The sequence below is a fragment of the Chrysochloris asiatica genome, unplaced genomic scaffold (genome assembly GCF_000296735.1).
Source record: "Chrysochloris asiatica unplaced genomic scaffold, ChrAsi1.0 scaffold00194, whole genome shotgun sequence".
Classification (NCBI taxonomy): Eukaryota; Metazoa; Chordata; class Mammalia; order Afrosoricida; family Chrysochloridae; genus Chrysochloris; species Chrysochloris asiatica.
In genome coordinates this window covers 2,312,189-2,325,897 of record NW_006408712.1, presented here as the reverse complement: position 1 = coordinate 2,325,897, position 13,709 = coordinate 2,312,189, and the positions used below count along the sequence as shown (strand labels likewise).

The window sequence follows — 13,709 nt, the reverse complement described above, 5'->3', positions numbered from 1 at the left end:
AACCTCTGACTGTGTAAATTTTTAAGGGAGCAGAAAGCCTCATCTTTCTCCGGCGGAACAGCTGGTAGTTTCGAACTGCTGACCGTGAGGTTCGCAGCCTGATCTGTAACCACTGCACTACCAGAGCTCCTTCTAGCGAGTATAAACCAGAGCTCCTTATATCAAGTATAGTTCTATTCTAAAACCCATGGGTCATCAGGAGTCAGAATCAATGCAAAAGCAACAGGTTTTACTCTTACTACCATCGTTGTTGTTGTTGATAGATAATGACTAGAAATAAGGTTTTGTTCAGTATGTTGAAGAAGTGCTCCCAAAGCTTATGTTCTATAATAGCATATTCACAGTGTAGAATTAGCCAATGTATAGGTCTGATTGTCCCTCAATCTGGGACATTCTTTAGTGACCTATGTTTGTAATTGACCATAGTTCAGGTTGTCTGGTGGTGCAGTAGTTAAATTCTCAGCTACTAACCGAAAAGTCAGCAGCTCAAACTTACCAGCCACTCCACAGGAGGAAGATGTGTCAGAATCAACTCACAGCAATGGGTTTTAGGTTTCTAAAATAGTTCACAAGTTTACTGAGCTATTTAAGACTTTGAAACATATGCAGATGTTGTAATATTTTAGGAACAGTGTTTAAAATGTAAATTACAGTTAATACTATACTGCTTTGAGCCAAGTATCTTTTTTCAGAATGTGGTGAATGAAAGCAAAGAGCAGAAGTTATGGTAAGGAACATTTTTTTGTGCTTGCTAAGGCATTCAACTAGGTAAGGAAGAAGTAGAACTATCCCTATTTGCAGATATGATCCATTACATAGAAAATCCCCACAGGATTCACAGAAAAGTACTGGAACTAATATAAAGACTCAGCATAGTGGCAGGGTATAAGATCAACATGCAAAAATCAGTTGGATTTCTTTATACTAGCAAAGAGAACACCCTAAAGACAATCAGGAAGATATACCATTTATAATAGCCCCTCCCCCCCAAAAAAAAGACAGAATAATTAGGAATAAATTTAGCCAGGAACATAAAAAATTTTTACAAAGACATCTACAAAACGCTATTGCAAGAAGTCAAAAAAGACCAATACAACTGGAAAAACATACCATGTTCATGGTTAGGAAGACTAAACATTGTGAAAATGTCAGTACTCTCCAAAGTGATCTATAGATACAGTACAATCTCAATCCAAATTCCAACAACATTCTTTAACAAAATATAAAAACTAGTCACCAACTCTATGTAGAAAAGAGAGGGACCTCAGCTAAGGCAAAAATTATTACAGAAGAAAAACAAAGTAGGAGGCCTCCCACTTCCCAATTTCAAAACCTGCACTTTAGTCTGAACAGCCTGGTACTTGTAAAACAACAGACACAGAGACAAATGAAATATAATTGAGAACCTAGAAGTAAATCTATCCACATTAAGGACAGTTGATCTTCAACAAAGGGTCAGAGTGCATTAAATGGGGGAAAATCTCCCTCTCACACTGACTGCCATTGAGTCAATTCTGACTCCTAACAACCCTATAGGATAGAGTAAAACTACAGCATTGGGTTTCAAGACTATAAATCTTTATGGGAGCAGACAGTCTCATCTTTCACCCACACAGCAGCTGGTAGTTTTGAACCTCTGACTGTGCAGTTTGCAGCCCAACACACCTAGCCCACAGTCCCCTAGAGCTTTTGGGGAAAAGATGGTGGCTTTAAAAAATGGTGCTGACAAACTGGTTATCCATTTGAAGAAAACTGTTTTTTGGCAAATATTGTCCACATTCCTCATGTGTGCTGCTGACCTTGTGGTTCACAGTCCAGTGCTGATCCTACAGTACCACATTAGGAGTCCTAATGTAAAACTTGAAATGATAAAGTTCATGGAAGAAAACTTTAGAACAAACCTAACCAACCAACCCACTGCCATCGAGTTGATTCCAAATCCTAGCAACCCTATTAGAAATAAATGCTCTTAACGTATGCAATCCTCCAACAATAGTAATAACAAACAATTTGTGAGTAGATACCTAGGTAAATATACATGCTAAATAGGTGAAGGAGGCCATATGGGAGTACACCTGGGTACATATATAGATATGGTTGATATGAATATTTCTATATACATGTGAGTTAATGCACTGGACTGCAAAGTCAATTTGAACCACAAGGTAGGTGGTTCAAGTTCACTAGCCACTCCCCAGAAACCCTATATGGAGTCACTATGGGTCTGACCAACTTGATGGCACTTAACAACAACCTGTGTAATCATATACATAATAGAACGCATAGGGAGCACAGTTATTGAGACTGTGACATATGCTCTGAACTACTTGACTTGAAGACTTAGGACCATAGTCTCAGGAGACATCTAGGTCAACTGGCAAAATGCAGTTCATAAAGATAATGTTCTACATCCTAGTGTGGTGAGTAGTGTCTGGGATTGTAAAGCTTGTGCATGGCCGTCTCAGAAGGAACTATTGGTCTCTTCCCACCTGGAGCAAAAAAGAATGAAGAAAAGCAAAGACTCAAAGGAGAATTTACTCCAAAGAACTAATGGTAATGCCCACATAAACCACAACCTCTCTAATCTGAGACTTGAAGTAGTAGATGATTCCTGGCTACCACCATCGACCACTCTAACCAGGACCAAAACTGAATGTCTCAATTAGAATGGTCAAAAAATGTAGAATAAAATTCAAATTAAAAAAAAAAAAAAAAGACTGACTTGTAGTCATGAAAGAGACTGGAGAGCACCACAGACTATTGCCCTGTGGCATCTTTCTAACTTTGAGCCAAATAATAGGACAATAAAATAAAATACTTACTGATAAAGATCCAAGACCACAATCTTCCGTATGGGTTGCATCTCAATGTAAGTAAACCGAAATTCTCACAACTGGACCAATAAAAACCATCCATATAAATGGAGAAAAGATTGAAGTTGTTGATGTCAGTTTGCTTAGATCAACCATCAACACTCATGGAAACAGCAGTCAAAAAAATCAAACACTGTATTGCGTTGGGCAAATCTGCTGCACAAAACCTCTTTAAAGTGTTGAAGAGCAAAGATGTCAATTTGAGTAATAAGGTGCACCTGACACAAGCCATGGTATATTCAATAACCTTACATACAAGTGAAAGTTGGATAGTGAATAAGGAAGACTGTAGAAGAATTGATGCATTTGGGTTGTGGTGTTGGAGGAAAATATTGAAAGTACCATGGACTGCCAAAGAGCAAATCAATCTGTATTGGAAGAAGTACAGCCAGAGTGCTCCTTGGAGGCCAGGGTGACCAAACTTCGTCTCTCATACTTCAGACATATTGTCAGGAGGGACAAGTTACTGGAGAAGGATATCATGTTTAGTAAAGTGGAGGGTCAGAGAAAAAGAGGAAGACCCCCAACGAGATGGACTGGCACAGTGGCAACATCAGTGGGCTCAAGCATAGCAACGACTGTGAGGCTGACCCAGGACCAGACAGTGTTTTGTTCTGTTGCACACAGGGTCACTATGAGTCGGTACTGACTCAATGGCACCTTACAACATAAAATAAACAATAGCACACATGAGGAATGTGGACAATATTTGCCAAAAAACAAAAATGCGAAGACAGGGTAACAAGGAAACAAAATAGAATGGCAATGGGAACTCCAGGGAAGCAATGAAGCAAGTGCTCACACATTGCAGGGATTTCAATCAGTGTCACAGAACAATTTGTGTGTCAATTATTGACTGAATAATGTGTGTGTCAATTATTGACTGAATACTATATAAACTTTCACAATAAAATGTTAAAAAGAAAAAGATATTACTCACTCATATTTTGGAACTACTTGGGTAGTATCCCAACACTTAGCAGGGTAGCCTGGATCCCAGCTTCTTGTCCTTTCTGTGATTTGTTAATATCCTCCCCTGATCTTCCTTTGCTCACTAAGCTCTAAAATTTCCGTACCATGATCCTCACAAGAAATTTGTCACAACACTTAAATTAAAATGTGCACTAATGATATCTATGCTTTCTACCAAAACTCTACAAATGTAATTTTTCCTTTGGTAAGCCCAAAGAAATAGCAAAGAATTATCTTTTATAAAATTCAAAAATTGAAATAATTCTGAAATCTGCTTAAACATGTTCTCTCACCAATATTTAGAATGAATATATTGAATAGTACAAGGTGATTGGTTACCTTTCAACTCTGATTGTTTGAAAGAGAAGCATATAGTTATTCAAAAAGATTCTAAAACAATTTTAACCTTTAATTTCCATGAGTGCTTGGTAAATTTAACATGCCAACAAAATGACCCAAAGCAGATGATGAGGGATAATAACTGTTGTCGTTGTTAAGTGCCATCCAGTCATTTCTGATTCATAGCTACCCTGTGTAGGGTTTCCGAGGAGTAGTTGGTGGGTTTGAACCACTGATGATGTGGTTCAAACTGACTTGCAATCCAGTGCTTATCTATCTATCCTACAATGCCACACCAGAGATTCAATAATATTTATAAAATACCTCCAAATGCAAATAATAGTTATCTAAAAAAAGCTTGTTTTTGAGTCTTTGCATGCTATTGGGTTTTGTTAGAATCATTATCATTAGCATCATCATTATCTTTATTATTTACTACACATTGCCTGCTATGTATAATCCCATTATTTTTGCAAAAATTAATTACATAGCTGTATCATTGAGTGCAAATTTACATTAGAAATGTTATTGGTTTGTCAAACTGTTTACTTCAACTGTTTCATCATTGCTTTATAATAAGGAAATAATTCTTTGATTTGAAATCAGCAAAACCATGGAAGGAAAGTACATAGGGGAAAGGAGAGAGAGATCAAGAAGCTTCTATACACTCCCAAAGAAGTTAAAAATAGATATGATTTGACTGGCTACAGCCATTTGTTGTTGTTTTTGTTAAGTGCTGTCGAGTTGGTTCCAACTCATAGCAATCCTATATAGGATTTCTGAGGAGCAGCTGGTGGTTTTGAACTGCTGACCTTTAAGTTCACAGTCCAGTGCTGATCCTACAGCATGAGACCAAGAGTATGAAAGAGCAACAAATTCAAGCCAATAATCAACTCAATCCCAAGAAAATTAATGACAAAGATTCTTGTTTATTCATTGCAATGCTTATACTTGGGAAAAACTAGACACTCTGGAACAACCTGAAACCTTCAACTGCCCTCAGTTATGGAGGTCAGCTTTAATAATTTAACCACAATTATTATTGATTACAAATCCATCATTAATGGAGTATCCCTTTCAGACTTTCCTTTGGAAAACTGTTTGGTCCTCTGCTTCCCCTACCATGCAGAAATAAAAGTCACTGGAGTGACCCTATGGGACAGAGAGCTCAGGGTCCCCAATAGAATCACCAGGATGCCACCATACACAACTAGGTATCACCTAGGTTAGAGAATGAACACTTGAACGCTCTCCACACCCACTTTGTCAGTACCAATTCTCTTTGTCTAAACTCAGCCGTGGACTACACTGCTTAGGTACTTGACACAGGCTCTGATCATGATGGGGTAATCCACTGAACCTTACTGCGCCTCATTCCCTACAAAACACCACATTATTGGGTCACATTTCTGAGCTCCCCCATTATGTTCTCCTGTGTGGGTGGGACCACACCAATAGGCTTATCCCTCCAAATTGCTCTATTTCTTCCTCACTGACTTCTATGTACAAAGATGTTGTTGTCAGTTTCAACTTAAAGTGACCCTTTGTAGGGTTTCTGAGGCTATAAATCTGTACAGGAGCAGAAAGCCTCATCTTTCTCCTTGCAAACCTCTGGTGGCTTGAACTGCCAGTCTTGTGGTTAGCAGTCCAGTGGTGATTCTACAGAGCCACAGTGTTCTATCCTAACAGCATGCTTTCTAAAATATATGCAATGCTTATTGATAAGGCTTCTGGTGACATTCACACTTCTGAAACAGATTTTTTAAGCTTTACTGTTAAAATCTCAAGCCAATCTCAAAACAGGTAAAGGTTTTTTTTTTTTTACTTCATAGCCCTAAGTAATCTTTTTCTTGACTGAAAATTCAAGCATCAGAATTGCCTTTGAAATGATTAAATGTCAATGTGGGTAAATTAATGACACTAGTGTAGAGGCTGGAGTCCTGGTGTGGCACTGTAGAATAAGTACTCTACTGCAAGGTTGAGTTGAACTACAAGGTTGGCAGTTCAAACTCACCAGTCCCTCTTTGAAAATCCTATATAGGGTTGCTATAAGTTGGAACCAACTTAACGGCACGTAACAGTAACAGTATAGAGGCTAATATCAAGAGAATGGAAAATATATGTGTATGAAACCATGTAGAAGAATGGTGGCATATGTGTAGCACTGTGCGCTAATGTGTCAGACTTCAAAGTCATTTGAACTGCAAGGTCGGTGGTTCAAGCTCACCAGGTGCTCCTTGGAAACCCTATATAGGGCCGCTATGGGACAGAATCGATTCGACAGCACTTCACAGCAACAACAACTGTAACTTAAATGCCTCAACATTTTAGTGGCCGTCTCTGGGTGGTGCAAACAGTTTATACACACGGCTGTTCACCTAAAGTTTGAACATTTGAGACCACCCAAAGATGCCTCCAAAAAAAGGGTAAGTTGTCTTCTTCCAAAAAATCAATCTTTTAAAATCCTACAGACTACAGTTATACTCTGACAAATAGAAAGTCACCATAAGTTGGGATCTACGGAATGGCAACTGCCTGGTTTGTGTTTTAGTAATATAATGATAATATTGTGTATAATGCTCTACTCTAGAGATAAAGAAAAGAATATTTTACCAGATGAATCTAACCACCAAAGCATTTCACTAATGATCCACAAATGAGTAAATTCCATGTGTCAGTTGGTCATTTTAGTTCAAGACATGACAGAACATGTAGTAAGCTTATGGAAAAGTGTGTTAAACTATAAAAGAAAGAGATAGATTATATTTAAGATGAGGTTCACATGATCCCATCAAAGAGGAGAGACCGAGTTAGTATTTACTTCATCTAAAAATTCATTAGTGGTATCCCTCCAGAATCCATGATGAGAGATAATATTATAAGAAGAAATATTTATAAATACTTTTATAGATAATGAGAAAAGGACCACATGTTAGATGGAGTGGTGAATGGAGGTTGGAAAGGTGTCAAGGTCAAAATTGGCTAAAATTATGAAATTTCTCTTAAGTCACCATTAGTTCTTGGTGCTGGTTGACTCATGAGAGCTGACTGACCTATCAGAGTTGAATGGGAAAATTGTAATGGATAAGCAGAACAAAAATTTATATTTGTACAGTATAAGCTATCATGGTTATCTATGCTATTGAAAATGTGTGTGACTCGAAGGAATACAATTCTAAAGGATACAACACTGCATTTTCAGACTACCTGTTTCCTAATTATTGTCATTGTCTTACCCTGATCCATGCAACGGCCTTCATAAATCAGCCACTTAACAAAATAAAACTGTTCAAATGATTGATGTTGTTGTTGTTACATGCTGTGGAATTGGTTCCCACTCATAGCGACCCTGTACACTGTTTCCAAGGCTGTAAATCTTTACAGGCACAGAAAGCCTCATCTTTGTCCCATGGAACAGCTGGTAGTTTTGAACTACTGACCATGATGAGATTAACAGCCCGATTCATAACCACTGCGTTACCAGAGCTCCTTAAATGATTGAGTCACTTGCTATCCAGAACAGAGGTTGACTCTGGTGATAAAATTGTGAAAATCTTCTTTGAACTATGGCCCACAGATTAATTCTTTATCCCGTGAGAACTGATTTAGTATTTAATGCAGCTGAAAGCACAAGATTGTTTTCCCAAACCCTACCTGGGTCATTCTTGCAACTTGCACATTTCCTAAGAAAAGAAACCCTTGAGTTCTGCAAGGTGTAAACATGGTAACAAGGGTTCATCTGTTGTATCACCACAATGAGCACAGAAATGTTAACTCAAGGAAAAAAGTAATATGGCCTTCTCTTCATGACTATCACGTAGAAATAAATAATATTAAGTGGTAAAAGTAATATAGCAATAATTGTGAGGATTGAAGAAAGTAACAAGTGAAAAAGCTATAAAAACATATAACTAGATAAAAACTATTAATACTGTAAAGATTGTCTCTTTGAGAACTATTGGCACTTGATCCAAGTCATGCGTATGCAAAAGTTGGACAATGAATAAGGAAGACTAAAGAAGAATTGATGACTTTGAATTATGGTGTTGGAGAAGAATATTGGATATACCATGACCTGCAAGAAGAATAAATAAATCTGTCTTGGAAGTACAGCCAAAATGCTCCTTGGAATTGAGAAGGGCAAGACTTCATCTCATGTACTTTGGACATGTTCTCAGAAGGTACCAGTCCCTGGAGAAGGACATCATGCTTAGTAAAGTACAGGGTCAGTGAAAAAGAGGAAACCTTCAGTGAGATAGATTACTCTAGTGGCTGAAACAATGGGCTTAAACATAGCAATGACTGTGAGGAAGGCAAATGATAGGGTGGTGGTTCATTCTGTTTTATGAGTTGGTCACTATGAGTTGGAACCAACTGAATGGCATCTAACAGCAACAACGTAATCTACTTATCTGGCTGATTGCCACAAAGTGGGAAACATTGCTAAATTAATTCAAAAACTAGAAGTCAATTACAATACACCCAAAAAATGTTATTTCTAGGAACTTTTTAGTTTCACTTTCAGCAGTGATTTTATTATAGGCTATTGTGATCATTGTAGAATGGTTCATGAAAATCTAAAAAGATGGACCAAAATCAATTGTAGAAAGAGAACTGAGAGTCAAGAATTCAGGGATATTAAGTCCTTCCATTCTATAACTTGAGCTATAGAATACAAGGAACCAGTGCTGAAACTCCCCAACCTTTGGCAGTGCAACACTTAGGCTTCCTAAGGGTGGGCAGAGAGCCCCAACTGTTACACAGTTTCATCATCACCATCAACATGACAAGTAAACCTGCTCAACAGGAATATTTATAAAAGCTGAAACAGAGTTATATAGGACCAAGTAATGTATTCATCTTAGCACATTTAGGTCATAAAATTTCCACTGAGCTGCATGCCCTGAAAAATATCCACAACAACTCAGCCTATTTTGTCTTAAAAGCACACTCGCTTTGGGTTATAGTGTTTAGGTCTCATGTTGTTGTTATTAAGTGCTGTTGAGTCAGTTCCAACCCATAGCAGTCCTGTATAGGGTTTCTGAGGAGCAGCTGGTGAGACTGAACTGCTGATCTTGCGGTTCAAACCAACTTTGCAGTCTAGTGCATTAACACATAGGGCCACACCAGCACTCCTTTAGGTCTAATATGATACGTGCTTGCTATTTAGACTGTTGTTGTTGTTAGTGCCGTCCAGTTGGTTCTGACCCATAGCAACCCTGTATAGGGTTTCTAAGGAGCTGCTGGTGAGCTTGAACTGTCAACCTTGCAGTTCAAACGACTTTGCAGTCTGGCGCATTAACCCACAGCGCCACACCAGGACTCCTGTTATTCAGACTCTTGGTATTATAATCAGTTGGATAATGAACTGTTATTGCTGAGGGTTTGCTGCATGCCATTATTAATGCACTGACTACCAGATAGAAAAACATCTTCTGGGAACAGGTTAGTTAAGCCTTACACAGCAGAGAGGGCTATTATGTTAGCTATAGATCATCTGTCATGAATTGTTTAATGTTTTACTTGTGGGTTGTTGTTTTAGTCTTAAGAAACAGAAGCTTAAGAAATTCTTGCTTACTTTCTGAATGAAAAAATAAAATAATTTGCATTCCTTGAGCCCAAACTAACAGATGGTGGTGGTAAGTTGTCAAAAGTATACTGGATGACAAAGAAAAATAAATCAACCAGTGAATTTAAAAGTCACAAAATACTAAAAATGACAAACAAGTAAACTTTAAATCAATGTTGGTTTCTTTCATCTATTCTTAGAGATTCCAAACTCTGAATCTTATCTGTTGCTTTAATTTTAACTGAAATTTAAAAAGCAGTAACAAATCATCTGACAAAACAATAAGAAAGAAAACCAACAGTAATAAGTTAGTTATCAAGAAATTAGTAAGAGTTTTTATGTCCAATCATAGACTAACAGGAATGGTTAAATCAATTATGGCATATCTACTCAATGGGATGTTTATGTATCCAATGACATGTAGGACTCATGGAAACATGGGAAATGTGAGGAGAAAATTGGTCACATATTGTGAATGCAACTATAAATAAGTTGTTGTTGTTGTTGTTAAGTACCGTGTAGTCGGTTCCGACTCATAGTGACCCTGCACAGGGTTTCCGAAGCTGTAAATCTTTACGGGAGCAGAACGCCTCATCTTTCTCCCGCAGAACTGCTGGTAGTTTCAAACTGCTGACCCTGCGGTTGGCAGCCCAACTCGTAACCACTACGCTACCAGAGCTCAGGAAAAAAGTAAAAGGAAATACCAAACTGCTATAAAATTTTGCCTTAACCAAAAACAACAACAACAAAGCCTTCAAGTGGATTCCAACTCTCAGTGACACTACAAGACAGTCGAAAAGCCCCATAAGCACATTGCCCCATCTTTTTCCTGTGGAGTTGCTGTTGGGCTCGACCCATTGAACTTTCCGTTAGCAGCTGAGCAGGTTACCACTGCGCCACCAGAGAGCCTTAGAATTGTGTACTGTTCTTGTCATGTAAGTGTCATCCGGTCAGTTCTAACTCAGTGACCCTATATAGGGTTTTCAGGGAGCAGCTGCTGGGTTTGAACTGCCTGCCTTGTGGTTTGCCGCCCAGTGCCGATGCTATAGTACCATACCTGAAGCCCAAAATTGTGTTTTAGGGTGGTGACGTTACTTGCTTTTTTTGTTTTCATCTATTTTCCAGTTGTTTTCTAAACTGGTGGTGGTGGTTATGTGTCATGGAGTTGGTTCCAACTCATACTAACGCTGTATAGGGTTTCCGAGGCTGTAAATCTTTATGGGAGCAGAAAGCCTCATTTTTCTCCCATGTAATGCTGATAGTTTTGAACACTATGCTACCAGAGGTCCTTGTTTTCTAAACTAGGTCTAAATAATATCTAGTGGAAAATGAATTTATAATAAAAAATGAAAAGAAGGAACAAAAAGATTTTATAAATAGCTGTCATTAAAACCCCTTTTAGTTTTTAGCCCTAAATCTTAAAATTTCTGCAAAGTACTGTAAATCCCAAGGCTATGAGTGATTAAGGTTCCTGGAAGGTCCATATGCCATTCTATGTTTCAAAAACCACTTCAGGATTTGGGTCACTGAGCAGGAGGACACAAAAGACAAGCACCTCTAAAGAAAGAAACTTTTGAAGAAAAGCCACACTGAACAAAGGCAATTTCCCCATGGGAGAAGCACATCAGACAGATTTTTTTTTTTTCCTAGCTTAAAGCAGAATCACAGCTTGGCATATTAAACAGCTTTTAAAACTGTTTACCAAAAGGAGTTTTAAGTAGGTTAAAATTCTAAGTAGGTTCTTCTAGAAAATTCTGTATCATTCCATTTCCTAGAATCTCATTGTCTTTCAGAAAATCCACCTCAGCCCTTGAGCTTCCACCAAAATGAATGAATCAAAACGAAATGACTTTCTGTCCTTCAGAAGGGACTGGCTGAGGGCAGAGGAAGATAGGGGGCTATTTCTCAGAGTAGCAGCGCTTTGTAGAGCTACAGCTCCTTTGCAGATTCTCTCTAAGGTCTCTCACAATGGAGGCAGCACTTCCCAGAAAAGTGAAGGGGTGGGAAAGTGTATCTTGATGTGCCAGTGTAACCAGAATTATACACAATTAGTAAGGGTTTCAGCATCTGCATTCTGTTCAGAGGATCGATCCTGTTGTTATCCATTCCCATTCAAAGGCATTACCCAATCTGTCTTCCAAAGTTCTTGTCCACAGCAGACACTACCACAGAAGATCTTCATAAATGTGGTTACATCACATGATGCTGTTGGATTCTAGTTTGGAGAATCTTTCCAAAGGCCCAGTTTGCCCACTGTGCCACATTCTATTTTCTAATCAATCCTAGGTGGTTCGAGATCAGATCTCTCATTGCACAGTGAAGTTGCGCCAGACTACAGGTCTCATGGAATACTGCCTGGAGGTGATCAAGGAAAATGATCCCAGTGGCTTCCTGCAGGTAAGTACCAATTCATTTCTGTTTTAGATTCTAAGTGCTCCATAGAACAAAGTCTAGGATGCCTAGGACAGACTCCCCACGACTGGCTCAACATGATGTTTCCCTAATGGAACCTCTGTCTTCAATTCCATTGTATGTGAATGCCTGCTGAGCCCCACAGGCGTCCTGAAAATCTCTACCACCAGGTGCTCCAAGCCTGAGACATGCAGGGGAGTTTGTTTTCTTGTGTTTAATCTTGAAAACATAATTCCTTGTAAGTTCTTTCAAAGCAGTGTTATTGCCTTGCCTAAGAATCGGGTCATTTTCCATTAATATGTCTCAGACAGTTTTGCCAAGTGGAGATGCCTAAATAAAGGTACACAAGGTGTCTGCCAGAAAGTCAGCAACTTCCCCTGTATGCTGAAGGTCTTCTTGTATGTGTCATTACTTATTTGGTGTTTACTGTTTTAGTAGATACTCTGATCTATCTAGTAACTATCCATCCAGTCAATTCTAGTTCGGTTTTAACTGCAGTGATAAGGGACCTTTCGTTAAGGCACCTGCAGACCCCTCCCAGCTCCCATTCTGCTAAACTGGCAAAGTGATAGAGCGAGGCTGTTTATTATGAGGAATGAAATGGAAGAATTTTCTACCAAAGAATAAAGTGACAACCACATTAAGATGGTATTCTGAAAATGTAAGAAATTCCACTTTATAGTGTAGCTTCTCTAAACTATTTTATAAAATTCATTTTCAAGATCTTGATAGGATAGCAAACAACTCATTAGGATCTTATTAGGGTTGTTGGCTCTACTAGGATTAACTCATTGCCAACATATCATTTTTTAAAGGTTTTAGATTTTAGTTCAACTGTCATAGCAGTATGATCATATGTTCAGGTTTGTCTATTAAATCCAGTTGCTGGGTAGTTAAGTTCTCAACTACTAATTGAAAGGTTAGTAGTTTGAACTCACCCAGAGGTACCTCAAAAGAAAGGCCTGGTGATCTCTTGCCAAGATTACAGCCTTATGTGAAATTCATCAATCACAGAAGGACAAATATTGTGTGAGACTACTATTGTAAAAAGTCAACAAAGCAAAGGTTGCCATGCTAAAAGAAACCTTCTATGATGGTTACCAGGGGTGGGAAGGAAGGGAGAATTATTCACTGGCTAGAGGGTAGACACATGCTAACAAGGATGATGGGGAAGGCAGTTAAAAAAAACAAAAAAGAAAAATTCTTTATTAAAAAAAGAACAAAAAACAATGCCTCAGAAATAGTCTCAACTTTGTTAATACAAAGAGCACTTGGAAAATACGTAAAAGTCTCATCAATTTCTGTTCATAGATGGGAAGGAGTATATATATATTTTTCTCAGTTTCCCAGATACTGGGAACTTTTATGTCCTTGTAATAGAAACAGTATATTGAAAACATGTCAAACTCAAATATATCCTAATAATGAATGGGGTGAGATAAATATATTTTTCTTTTTCACTAGATGTATTTGAAATGAACCTGTATTCATAATTCAAAGAATACTTTTTAAACTTACAACTCCTTAGATAACTTGTTCATAAA

At 38.1% G+C, this 13,709-nt stretch overlaps 1 protein-coding gene across 1 annotated transcript in view; it reads left to right on the top strand.

Annotated features, from left to right (window-relative positions):
• TRIM9 (tripartite motif containing 9) overlaps window positions 1-13,709 on the top strand; it is a 145,749-nt gene that overhangs the window by 94,383 nt on the left and 37,657 nt on the right. Inside the window, exon 4 of the mRNA XM_006872349.1 lies at window positions 12,040-12,150. Coding sequence (XP_006872411.1) covers window positions 12,040-12,150 — 111 coding nt within the window. The remainder of the gene's footprint in view (window positions 1-12,039; window positions 12,151-13,709) is intronic.